Genomic DNA, 13265 nt, shown 5'->3' on the forward strand with positions numbered 1-13265 from the left:
ATCCAGCCCTGACCTCTAGTGTCAACTCTCCAACTACCTATTAAACATCTTGAACTAGCTGTCTCATAGACATCTTAAACTCAGTATGTCCCAAACTGAACTCATTATCTAAACTCTCCTCTCTCCCCAAATTTCCCTAATATTGTCAAGGGTACTTCTATCCTCCCAATCCCCCAGTCTTGAAAACTAGATGTCATTCTCAACTGCTCACTTTTATCTTTGTAACATCTCACACATATTCTTCATTCTCTCATCTGATATGGACACCACCCTTGTGAGGCCCTTGTCACCTCTTACCTGGACTCTAGCAATAGCCTGCTGGTTTCTTCTGCCTACCAGAAATCTCTTCCAACTCCTCTGTCTCCTTCAGTCAGCAACTAAATGATCTCCCTGAAGTACAAATATGACCATGTCACTCACGTACTCGGTAAACGTCAGTGGCTTGACTCCCTGTCATCGCCTGGGTCAAATATAAGACACTTTGTTTGGTGGTCAGAGCTCTTCATGACCTCCCCACACTCCTGTCTCTCCCTGGTTACACACTCTAAGATCCATTGAAACTGGCCTCCTTGCTACTCTTTGAACAAGACTCTCCATCTCTCAACTCCAGCCCTTTTCCCTCCCTTCTCATCTCTGTCTTCTGGCTTCTCTGAATTTCCTTCAAGGCCCAGCTAAAATATCACCTACTTACAGAAAGCATTTTCTCAATCACTTGTAATTCTGGTGCTTTCTCTTGGTTGAATATTTCTGTTTTATCCTGTATATAACTGGTTTATACAGTTATTTGTCATCTTCCCCATTGAACTTGTGAGCTCATTTAGAGTAGGAACTCTATTACTTTGCTTTGTATTCCCAGCACTTAGCACAGTGCCTGGCACATAATAGGTGCTTAACTCTTGACTTGGTACCTCCCATATCAGTCTGAATATGTGCTACATGTCTCCTGAAAGTCTGAGTTATATGAACCCCAAGTCTAGCCTCCAGTTGCACTCTTCAGCAGATATGACTCAAGCCTTATTGGTCTTCACAGGAATAAATTGGTGCTACAAAATAGCTGATATAATACTGTATAGGTTACAAAGTAGACTCTCGGTTGAACCCCATAATGATCCTTTTGAAGTAAATATTACAGCTGATATTCCATGACAAAACTAAGACTTCTGTTAAGAGATTCACCTGTGGTTATAGAGCTCCAATGTCAAAAAAAGACTTTGAACTCATTTCTGAGTCCCAAACTCTGTCCACACTGCATTATACTACACTGCATATCCATGTATATGTATGTGTGTATATCATGTTTATGTGTATATACACTTATGTAGCTATACACGCATATTACTCCTACTCTCAAAGTAGAAAAATCAATCTGTCCTTAAAAACTCTGAGCCAACTGTTTGCATCCCCACTAGCCTCTTAGAGAAATTTCATTGCAAAATATTGTCAGTTCTCATTCTGTCTTGCAAGAGATTATTAATATGACTTAGTAGCTTAGAATGAGGAATGAACAAGAAAGAACAGATGAATTTGAGATGGTCAGGCAGAATTAAAAGAAGAAAGTTGGGAGGAATGATACTTTCTCCACTCAGAGTCCCTGAGCATTAAATGTAGCGTTTTTACCTCCTTTTTTCTCCTTTGTGTTTTTCCCTGCTGCTGTTCCATAGAAGGACCGCTTATAAAATCAAAGTGGTGTGATTAGATGTGATAGAGAAGAATGTAAACGTTTAGCGTGAATCTTCCCCGGTTTTTGTGTTTTGCTCTTCATTGAGCACAAATCATGACCTAATGGCGAATCCAAAATTATTTTATTAGCAATGTATGTATTTTTATTCATAAACATCTAATGTGAAATAATTTTAGACGCTATGAAGAAGACATGTACTGGAGAAGAGTGGAGGAAGAGCAGCATCACTGGGATGACCGGCGGCGGATGCCCGACGGAGGATACCCGCATGGCCCCCCAGGGCCTCTAGGCCTCCTGGGCGTCAGACCAGGGATGCCGCCTCAGCCTCAGGGACCCGCCGTAAGTGTCTGTCCTGTAAATTTGGGGTGAGACGGGGAGGGAAAAAGTGTTCTTTGAGTATTGCTGTGAGTATTTTCACCCAGCCTACCAAGCTAGGTGTTTGGGTACATGAGAACTTCCTGTGGGTTCCTTGTTGCTTCCACAGAACTCCTTTATTAGCACGTTGATTTCCACTTGTTATCAACTTGAACTTTGTTTGCATAGAAGGCCACTTAGCTCTTCTTGTCTTCTAGCATAGAAGGGGGGTACAGAGAGGAGCTAAGGTTTCTACTTTGATCTCTAAGCATATTCCAGCTTTCTCTTACAAGTGTCTTGGAGCCTTTTTGCTTTCCTGCTTTCCCTGATCATATGAAATTGTTCTTATGGAATGTGTGAAGAAAAAAAGTATGAAAACCAAGACATGATAAACTATAGAAGTAGATCTCTTCTGATGAAGAACATTAATTTTAATCATCATGCTTCAGATTTAGTTCTCCTTTTTTCATTAAGAGAGGTCCAGGTCATTCAAGGACCAACAAGATGAAAATACATTGAAGTTAGGGACTTGTACAGAAAAAAAAACCACTAGCTCTGGAGTCATAGGACTAGGGTTTAAATATCGCCTATGTTGCTTTGCTACCTTTGTGACATTGGGTAGTTCAGTTAACCTCTCAGTTTCCTAATCTGTAAAATGAAATTGGACTAGCTGATGTCAGAGGTCTTTTCCAACTCCACATTTGTGTTCTTATGTAAATATTCTGTTTATTTATCTAAACATTCTAATCCCCAGAGGGATAGAATCAAGAGGGGGGGGGGGGGCATTTGTGTGAAAAAGAGAAAACTAAAACACTAATTGTGAATTTGCTTACAGGTATTAAAAAAAAAAAAAGCATAGAGTAGATCTAAAAGTTTTGTGTGACTGATTATTTATTGCTATTAAAAGTAAAAAATGTATTTCTGAAAAAAATTAAATGTTAGGGTTTTTATTTGGTTGTGTGGTTGTTTTTTTTTTAGTTATTAAGTATTTTATTTTCACCACCACTCCCCCATGCAAAAAAAAAATATAACAAATAAGCATAATAATTAAACAAAGTCCGGTATTAATAATGTCCAAAAAATTGGTGTTTTACTCTACATGTTAATTCTACCTCTGTCAGAAGACAGGTTCATTGGTCCTGGAATCATAGTTGTTGGTCATTAAATTGATGAGAGTCTTTCAGAATTGTTCTTTATATTCTTATGGTTATATAAATTATTTTCTTGCTTCTGCTAACTTTAATTTGTATCAATTCATAGAAGTCTTCCCCAGGTTTCTCTAAGGTTATCCCTTTCATCATTTCATATGGCATAATAGGATTCCATTGTAGTCATATACCACAATTTGTTCACCTATTCTCCAGCTGATGGGCACCACTTTTAGTTCCCAGTTCCTTGCAACTACAAAAAGCTACTATATTTTTGTACATGAGATGTTTTTTTCTTTGATATCTTTGTGGTATAGGACTAAAAATAGTGTAACTGGATCAAAGGGTCTACATAGTTTAATAGAATTAATTTATAATTCCCTATTTCTTCTCAGTAATGGCTAGGCTAATTCACAACTCCACCAACAATGCAGCCATGTCCATGTTCTTCCATAACCCCAACCAATATTTGTCATTTTCTCTTTTTGTAAACCTTGGCCAATTTAATGGATGGGCACTAGAGCATTAGAAGTGCTTTAATTTGTATTTCTCCAATTTATTGTTGAAAATTAAATATTTCAACAGAAGCAAATTATTTGTTTAAATAAAGTAATTAAAGTTTTTCTTCTACACAGCCTTTACGTCGTCCTGATTCATCTGATGACCGTTACGTAATGACAAAGCATGCAGCTATATATCCAACTGAAGAGGAGTTACAAGCAGTTCAGAAAATTGTTTCTATCACTGAACGGGCTCTCAAACTTGTTTCAGACAATATGTCTGATCATGAGAAAAGCAAAAGCAAAGAAGGTGATGACAAGAAAGAAGGGGGTAAAGACAGGTATGTTTTTTTGTTTTTTCTTGTTTTCAGTGAACAGAATCTGCATTCTCTTCTGCCTAATCTCATTGAAAAAAGAAAGAAAAATAAAAATCTCATAACACATATGCATAGTCAAGCAAAACACTGACCATGTCCAAAAAACATTCATCAGTATGCACTGTGGGTTCATCACCTCTGTATCAGGAGACCAGTAGCATGTTTCATAATGAGTTCTGTGGAATTGATTGGACATTGTATCTATCAGAGGTTTTCCATCTCACAAAAATATAAATTGCCCAGATTAATGGAAGAGGAAATCGAATACATAACTTCATTTTAGAAAAACAAATTGAGCAAGCCATCAATGAACTCTTTTTTTGTTGTTTGTTTTTTTTGGAGGTTAATTTGGGTTAAGTGACTTGCCCAAGATCACACGGCTAGGTTTTTGTGTGTGTGTGTGTTAAGTGTCTGAAGCCGCATCAGTGAACTCCTTAAGAAAATTTCGTCAGGACCAGAAGAATTCATAAGTGAATTCTACCAAACATTTAAGGAATACTTAATCCCAGTACTATATAAACTATTTGAAAAAATGGTAAGGAACCCAACCAAATTCCTTTTATGACACAAATATAGTTTTGATACCAAAACCAGGGAAAGTAGAGATAGAGAAAGAAAACTAAACTATAGTTTACAAAACTATATACCAATTTCCTTAACAATTTATCAATGCAAAAATTTTAAATAAAGTACTGTCAAGGATAAGATCAAGGAAAGCTCATACGCTATAACCAGTTAGGTTTTATTCCAGGAATTCAGGGCTGGTTCAGTATTAGGAAAACTGTGAGCATAATTGACCATATTAGTAACAAACAGTAAAAATCATATGATTATATTAGTAGATACAAAAAAGTCTTTGACAGAATACAGCATCCATTCTTATTAAAAACACTAGAAAGAGTAGGAATCAGTGGAGCCTTTCTTAAAAAGATAAGTAGTAGCTATCTTAAACTAAAAGCAAGCATAATTTAACAAGGTTAAATTTCTCTCTTGCTTTTTTCTTCTTCTCTTCCTTACTGTGGTCTGTTATCTCAGTGACTGACTACTTGCAAACAGTTTTATTTCCAAGGTTTGGTGTAATTAAGATTGTTTTGACTAGTAAATAAACAATAATGCTGTTACGGGGGGGGGGGGGAAGTAATTTCAAGGGAATTGATGGGAAAAATGTTAAGGAAGGCAGCCTAGCAGTTCTAGATTTCAAACTATATAACAAAGCATTAATCCTCAAAACAGTCTAGTACTGACTAAGAATTAAGAGTGGTAGATCAGTGGAATAGATTAGAGACACAGCACACAATAGTAAATGACCATAGTAATTTATTGTTTGATAAATCCATAGATCTCAGCTTTTAGGGGTAAGAAATCACCATTTGACAAAAATTACTGGGAAAACTGGAAAGCACTTTGGCAGAAACTAAACTTACACGAACATGTCACACCATATACCAAAATAAAGTCAAAATGGATATAAATGATTTAGACATAAAGAGTGATAGCATTAGCAAATTAGAGGGACATGGGAAAATGTACCTGTCAGATCTTTGGAAAAGGGAAGCGGTTATGTCCAAACAAGAGAGGATAGAGATTATGGGAAGTAAAATAGGTGATTTTAATCACATGAAATTAAGAATTATTAAGAATCTTTTGCAAAAGCAAAATTAGAAGGAAAACTAGGGGGAAAATTTTGTATAAGATTTGTCTGATAAAAGGCCTCATTTCTCAAATATATGGGAACTGAGCCCAATTTGTAAAAATAAGAGACATTCCTCAGTTGATAAATGGTCAAAGGATACAAACAATTTTCAAAAGAAGAAATCAAAGCTATCAAAAGTCACTTGAAAAAAATTTTTAAGTCACTACTGATTGGGTTATTGTTCAGTTCTGTCTGACTCTTTATGACCACATTTGTGGTTTTCTTGACAAAGATACAATAATGGCTTGTTATTTCCTTCTCCAGCTCATTTTATAGATGAGGGACTGAGGCACACAGGGTTAGGTGACTTTCAGGGTCACAATGTTAATAAATATCTGAGGCCAGAATTCAGCTCAGGTCCTCCTGACTGATACTCTATGCAATGTACCACCTAGATGTCTGTCAGATTGGGTAACGACAGAAAAGGAAAATGACAAATGCTGAAGGATGTGTAGAAAAATTGAGTTAGCAATGCACTGTTGTCATCTAATCCAACAATTCTAGAGAGTAATTTGGAACTGTGCCCAAAAGGATATAAAACCACATACCTTTTGACATAGCAATGCCACTTCTAGGTCAGTATCCCAAAAAGATCAAAGAAAAGGGGAAGGGACCTACATGTACAAAAATATTTTTAGGAGCTCTTTTTGAGGTGGCAAAGAATTGGAAATCAAGGGGATGCCCCTCATTTGGGGAATGACTGAACAAGTTTATGGTATATGATGGAATACTATTGTGCTATAAGAAATGATAAGCAGGATATTTCCTTTTTTTTCTTTTTTTCTTTTTTTTTGGAGGGCAATTTGGGGTTAAGTGACTTGCCCAAGGTCACATGGCTAGTTTTTGTGTTAAGTGTCTGAGGCCGCATTTGAACTCAGGTCCCCCTGACTCTAGGGCCGGTGCTCTATTCACTGTACCACCTAGCCACCCCAATATGCTGATATCATACAACACAATTTTATGAAATTCTTATTTTCTTTATTTTTTTCCTTTTGGAGGGGCAGTTGGGGATAAGTGACTTGCCCAAAGTCACACGGCTAATTAAGTGTTAAAGTGTCTGAGGCTGGATTTGAACTCAGGTCCTCCTGACTCCAGGACAAGTGCTCTATTCACTGTACCACCTAGCCACCCAAAAGCAGGATATTTTCAGAAAAGTCTGGGAAGGTATATGAACTGATGCAAAGTTAAGTGAGCAAAACCAGGACAACATTATACACAGTAACAACAATATTGTAAGGATGATTGTAAAAGATTTGGCTCCTCTGATAAAGATGATAATTTGAGACAGTTGCAAAGGACTCATAATGAAAAATGCTATCCACCTCCAGAGGGAGAACTAATGTACTCTGAATGCACATTGAAGCATACTTTTAAAAAATTCTTTACTTTTCTTGCTTTATTTTGTTTGCGTTTTCTTTTGCACATGGTTAATATGGAAATATTTTGCATGCTCTGTATAATCACAATCAAATTGCTTGCCTTCTTAAAGAGGAGGGGGAAGAGAATTTGGAACTGAAAATTTTTTTAAATGATAATTTTTTTTACATGTAGCTAGGGAATATTTAATGAAATAAATTAATTTTACAAAAAGATTTTCCACCTCCCACCAAAAAAAACCCCTCAAAACTTTTTCCAAGTATAAGTTGTGTTTTTGTTTGTTTTTCAGATTTTTATTTTCAGTTCCAAATTTTCTCCAAGTCATCTGCCACCTATCGAGAAAGAAAACAATATCCCCATTATACCCAACAATACCCATTATACATGTGTAATCATGCAAAACATTTCCATATTAGCTGAATCATTCCTCCGCCAAAAAAAAAATATGCAAGGAAAATAAAGTGGAGGAAAATGGTTCAATCTGTACTTAGAGTTCATCAGTTCTACCTCCATCTACCTCTATCTCTTGGATATTGATATTGTCATGGACCATCATATTCATCAGAATGACTAAATCTTTCATAGTTGATCATCCTTATAGTATTGCTGTTTACTGTGTACAACAAATGTTTTGCTAGTTCTGCTCATTTCGCTTTTGTCTCAGTTCATATAAGTCTTCCCAGGTTTTTCTGAAACCATCCTGCTTGTTATTTGTTATAGCACAGTAGTATTCCATCATAATCTTAGCTGTTCCCTAATTGATGGTCATCCCCTCCGTTAACATTTCTTTGCTGCCACAAAAAGCACTGCTATAAATATTTTTGTACGTATTGATCTTTTTCCTTTTTCTTTGGTCTCTTTGGGATACAGACTTATTAGTGGTATTTGTGCGTCTGTTTTGACACTGCCATCCTCTGAGGCAGGCGCACATGACCTCACACTTGGACTGTTGCAGGAGCCTTCTAAATGATCTCCCTACCTTAGGTCTCCCCATTCTAGTTAATCCTCTACTCCAAATTCCATTAGTTCTCTATTATTAGCAGCATCGACTGTAAAACCCTCTCCTAGGCTTTTAAACCCCTTCATAATCTGGCCCCTTCCTACCTTTCCAGGCTTTTTAAACTCTTCCCTGTGTTCTGCTGTTCAGTGATACTGGCCTCCTTGCTGCTCCTTGAAAATGGGAAGGGAATGGCAAGCATGTATTAAGTACTGACAGTGTTCCAGGCACTGTGCTTGGCACTTTACAAATATTGTGTCACTTGAGCAGCAACTCTTGAGAGGTAGATGCTCTTATGGTCCCCGTTTTAAAATTGAGGAAACTGAGACCGACAGAGGTTAAGTGAGTCCCCCAGGGTTACACAGCTAGTAACTATTACCGGCTATTTGAGGCTGGTTTTGATCACAGGTATTCCTGTCTCGAGGCCTAGTATTCTCTATCTGTGGCGCCTTTAGCTGGAAAATACTCCATCTCCCATCTTAGAGTTTCACTGGCTGACCCTCATGCAGTCATGGATTATCCGTTGTCTTTCTTTGTATCCCCAGTGTGACACTTTGTTGATTATTATATAATTATGTCCAGCTCTTTGTGATTCCATGGACCGTATTGTAGATTGTCCTTGGGATTTTGTTTTTGGCAAAGATTACTGGAATAGTTTGCCATTTCCTTTTCCAGTTCATTTTATAGATGAACCTGAGACAAACAAAGACCTGCCCAGGGTTACACAGCTAGTAAGTGTTTGTGGTCAGATTTGAACTCAAGTCTTTCCTGACTGTAGGCCCTGTGCTCTCTCCACTGAGCCACCTTGCTGCCTTCTAAGGTCTTGGCACATAGTAGGTCCTTAATAAATGCTGTTAACTTGGCTTTATTAACAGCCAAAGTGATACTCCTAAAGTGTAGTTCTGGCCATATCCTTCCTCGCTGTTGGTGGAACATGACATTACATCTTATAATTATACCCTTGCACTGACTGTCCCCCCATTCCTTGAATGTTCTGTCCCTTGAACACTGCCTATTTATTCTACCTGACTTCTTTTAAGACTCAGGTCAGATCTTACCTTTTCCAGGAGAGGGCTTGACTCATCTCTACCTGCTTCTTCACGTAGCTATTAGTGCCTTCTCTGATATTACTTTCCATATACTCTGAATATAGTTTGTATTACTTGTAACATGTTGTCTCCCTGATGAGAATGTAAAACTCTTTGAGAACTGAGAATATTTTTTGCTTTTTTTTATTTTTAAAGCAATTGGGGTTAAGTAACTTGCTCAAGGTTACATGGCCAGTTATTTCTGGGTGTGGTGCTGAGTATCTGAGCCTGTATTCGATCCTCAGGTCATCCCAACACTGGAGCCGGTGCTCTTACTCGCTGAGCCACCTGGCCGCCCCTAAGCAATCGGGGTTAAGTGACTTGCTCAAGGTGACACGGCCAGTTATTTCTGGGTGGGTGCTGAGTGTCTGAGCCCGGATTCGATCCCAGGTCATCCCGACTCTGGGGCCGGTGCTCTCACTCGCTGAGCCATCTGTGTGTCTTTGTATCCTCTATGGTTAGTGCAGTGTCTGGAACAGGGTAATACCTTCATAAATGGTTGTTGGCTATACAGACTGACCATTTTCAGTGGAAATTTTAATTGGGTGGCAAATTTTTATCTTAATTTATATATTGATTGGTAGATTAAGTGTTCTTATTGGAGAAAAAAGAATACATTGTGATGCAATGATTTTACTGCAGAGCTTTGAAAGGAGTCTTGCGAGTAGGAGTATTAGCAAAAGGATTACTTCTCCGTGGAGATAGAAATGTAAACCTGGTTTTACTGTGCTCAGAGAAGCCTTCCAAGACGCTACTGAGTCGTATATCAGAAAACCTTCCCAAACAGCTTGCTGTAAGTATTGTCTAGAATCTTAATTTTTGCCTCCTTTTAGGGTTTGGAGTTACTGACAAGACTGTACTAATTTATAACTAACCAATCCGTTACTAATGTGAGCTCTCTAGGCAAACTTTTTTTTTTTCCAATCATGCATGCTTTCTGGCAAGTATTTTTTTTTTTCACTCTAATTTTTTATTTTGCAGTGAATGCATTTGGTATTATACAGTCTTGCCAGTTTACTTTTATAAGGTAAAACTGGAATATATGTTATACTTAGCCTTCTTTTTTTGAGACTTAAGTAATGATGGGGAAGCCATCATTAATTTGGACTAAAAAATAGCTATGTAAAATAAGTATATCTTATTTACTTAAGCCACTAACTTCTAACCTCTTTAAGTACATGTTTTAAGTAAATGTCAGTCTGCTCTTCTGAAATCTTTTTGCCTTTTGATGATGCCTTTCATAGCTTATCTGTCTGAAAGCTTATGGTAGGAAATATTTCTGGTGAACCATAAGAACTCCAGATACTAGTGATAAAGTAATTCCATTTTGTACTCTTGTTTAAAAGTTTTGAATTTTCTGAAATTTGAGTTCTATTTAATTTTTGTCATTAGAATTGTTCATAGCATTAACAACATTTCTTAAATTCTTAGTATAGTTTAGGTTATTCTAAAGCTTAAGAAATTTTTTCCTGACACTGTCTCATCTGTAATTTTTGGGTCAAAAATTAGTCATGTAATATGCTCAGCATTTGAGACCTCTATTTTAAATGTTGACAGCTATACCTCCTTTCTACCATGGCATCTCCTTTAGTGACAGTTTTGCCTTGGTGCTCATACTGTTATATTTAGAACAACCTATGAATTATCAGAGTAGAATAAAGTTGACAGTGCTACTACCAGTGATATTACTATGAGTTGAGAAGGTGACTAAATTCAGTATTGTAGAATGGTTCCAGGGACTGGATTCATGGAAGGATTGTGGGGCTTTAATGGTCCATGCAATAATGGATTAAGAAATTTGTCTCAGCCAGTAACTTTATGTCAGTTCTCATGCAGGTGAGCAATTAAGCCATTGGAGAGAGGTCATAGGATCATAACCTTGGGCCTGAGGGGCATCTGTTCAATGTCCTTGTTTTATAGATGAGGAAACGAGGCCAGGAATAAGTGATTTTTTCCAAGGTCAAACAACTACTAAGAGTAAGAACTGGAATCTGAACCTATGTCCTCTGATCATCCAAATAGATTAGATTCATGGGAGTTCTTTCCATAGTACTATCTAATTTATGTGAACACCTATGACTTAGGAAGGATATATTTTTTTGTGTTTTTAAAGGAAACAAAAAACCATAAAATCACTTTATTTTATTTTTTTTACTTTTTGGAGGGCATTTGGGGTTAAGTGACTTGCTCAAGGTCACACAGCTAGTTTTTGTGTTAAGTGTCTGAGGCCGAATTTGAACTCAGGTCCTCCTGACTCCAGGGCCGGTGCTCTATTCACTGTGCCACCTAGCCACCCCAGTTTACTTTGGGAACAAAAGCTTTTCAAACTTTGTGCCAGATTCCAAGGAGTCCTTATATTATGGTACCCTAGTACCAAGTGACCCTTCTGTTATAACACTGTAAGGTATGGAAAGTGCTTTACAAATATTACCTCATGACCTAGCAAGAATTCCTTTTGCTTTCAGAGAGTCTGTAAAGGGAATTGTTTCTGGTTCATGGTGAGGTTACGTTTTTACCCCCCTTACATCTTATTCTTCTTTTATCAGGAGGCAAATAACTATTTTTTTTCTGATCATATTTTCACTGAATACTGGAAGAATGAAAAGGGCAAAAGAAAGACCCCCCAAGATAGAGTCAGAGAACCCATTTGTATTGTTGGTGTTGAGGAAGAGATGAAAATTAGGTAACCCTCAATCATCATATTACCAGTCTGTGGTACAAAACCCATTATTCAGGTGTAGAACAGAAACCTCCATTTTGAGAAATATCTCCTAACTTCTAAGCATGCCCTTTTCAGATTGTGACATGATGCAATCATTCCTGCATATAAGAAATAGCTAGAATATTCATGGTGAGAGATAAGGTAAAGAAATAATTTTCCTTGTTAATTTTATGCCAACCTTTCTCTGTCAGGATTCTCTTTTATCCATCTGGGTTAAGGCTATGCTACGTTATGGCAGATTTACAAATTTGTGTGTGTTACAGAAAATTAGAAACTGAAAAGCACTTCTGTAAATATGTGATCACAGTTAGATGAAGCACCAAGAAAGCAAATAAAAAATTCTCCCTTTATTTGACAATATTAAAGATTTTTAATTGATACTTTTTTTTGTCATATAGGTTATAAGTCCTGAGAAGTATGACATAAAATGTGCTTTATCTGAAGCTGCGATAATATTGAATTCCTGTGTGGAACCCAAAATGCAAGTTACTATCACGCTGACATCTCCAGTTATTCGAGAGGAGAACATGAGGGATGGAGGTTGGAAAGTTGTTAAAGATACTACTTTTCCAATAACTATATCTATTCTGTTTAAGATGGCATTAAGCCCTAGAAGGCAACATGCTGGCATTACATATATATTAGGGAGAATTGACTTAGCAGACATTTCTGTTTATGACCATTTCCTGAAAAGTAAATACTCCATTTGCTAATGTATTTTCTTTCTTGATCAAACTTCATAGTATGATTTGATTTTGCCTTTTTTTTTATTTTATGTGCTAACCTCAGTTTTCTGGAAAAGTTCAAAATTATTTTTACCTGAACAAGTTCGGGTGTTTGGAAATTTTAGAAAAGTGGTATTTGTAGCAAGGGGACATGAGTTTTATGAACTGGATAAATGATGTTTAATACATTCTTAAGAGGCATTGTTACGCATCTAACTGTTGCTTTTGCTTTTATATTAAAGTAAATGTCATTTCCAGTTTTCTGAGGTTGCTCTTTGGTCTGGAGTGCTTTCATAAATACACAGCCTCCTGACATTTATAGGTTTGAGCATTTGACCCACACACTCTACAAGAAATATTGTAATAATAAATGGCATAGTTAGTGAGTTCAAGTACAAGTCAGAGCTCTTAAAATCAATATACATTTATAGAATATGAAATCCTGGTGCCAGCAGTGTTGCTTTAGGGACTGTTCTGTAACACTTTCAAAGCTTCCAAAGCTTTTAAGCCAACGAGCATGATCAGTGTCTGCAGTATGTTGGTTCTACCGTTTTATGGGTCAGATAAAATTTACTTTGTTTCCTTTTTTGTTGTTTTTTATAC

General features: G+C 36.9%; 2 protein-coding genes across 7 annotated transcripts in view; one reads left to right on the forward strand and one right to left on the reverse strand.

The window, feature by feature from the left end:
- LOC138172773 (activated RNA polymerase II transcriptional coactivator p15) overlaps positions 1–13265 on the reverse strand; it is a 216636-nt gene that overhangs the window by 178475 nt on the left and 24896 nt on the right. The window lies entirely within an intron of this gene.
- The window catches only part of LOC138172744 (zinc finger RNA-binding protein), a 76116-nt gene that overhangs the window by 43894 nt on the left and 18957 nt on the right, over positions 1–13265 (forward strand). For all 6 annotated transcript variants that reach the window (XM_069102569.1, XM_069102578.1, XM_069102590.1 and 3 more), the window contains 4 exons: positions 1858–2020; positions 3819–4024; positions 9858–10008; positions 12336–12477. In XM_069102569.1, coding sequence (XP_068958670.1) covers positions 1858–2020; positions 3819–4024; positions 9858–10008; positions 12336–12477 — 662 coding nt within the window. The remainder of the gene's footprint in view (positions 1–1857; positions 2021–3818; positions 4025–9857; positions 10009–12335; positions 12478–13265) is intronic.

The sequence above is a fragment of the Petaurus breviceps genome, unplaced genomic scaffold, assembly GCF_028583685.1.
Source record: "Petaurus breviceps papuanus isolate PSGF00001 unplaced genomic scaffold, PetGlider_PUasm1.0 129, whole genome shotgun sequence".
Lineage (NCBI taxonomy): Eukaryota > Metazoa > Chordata > Mammalia > Diprotodontia > Petauridae > Petaurus > Petaurus breviceps.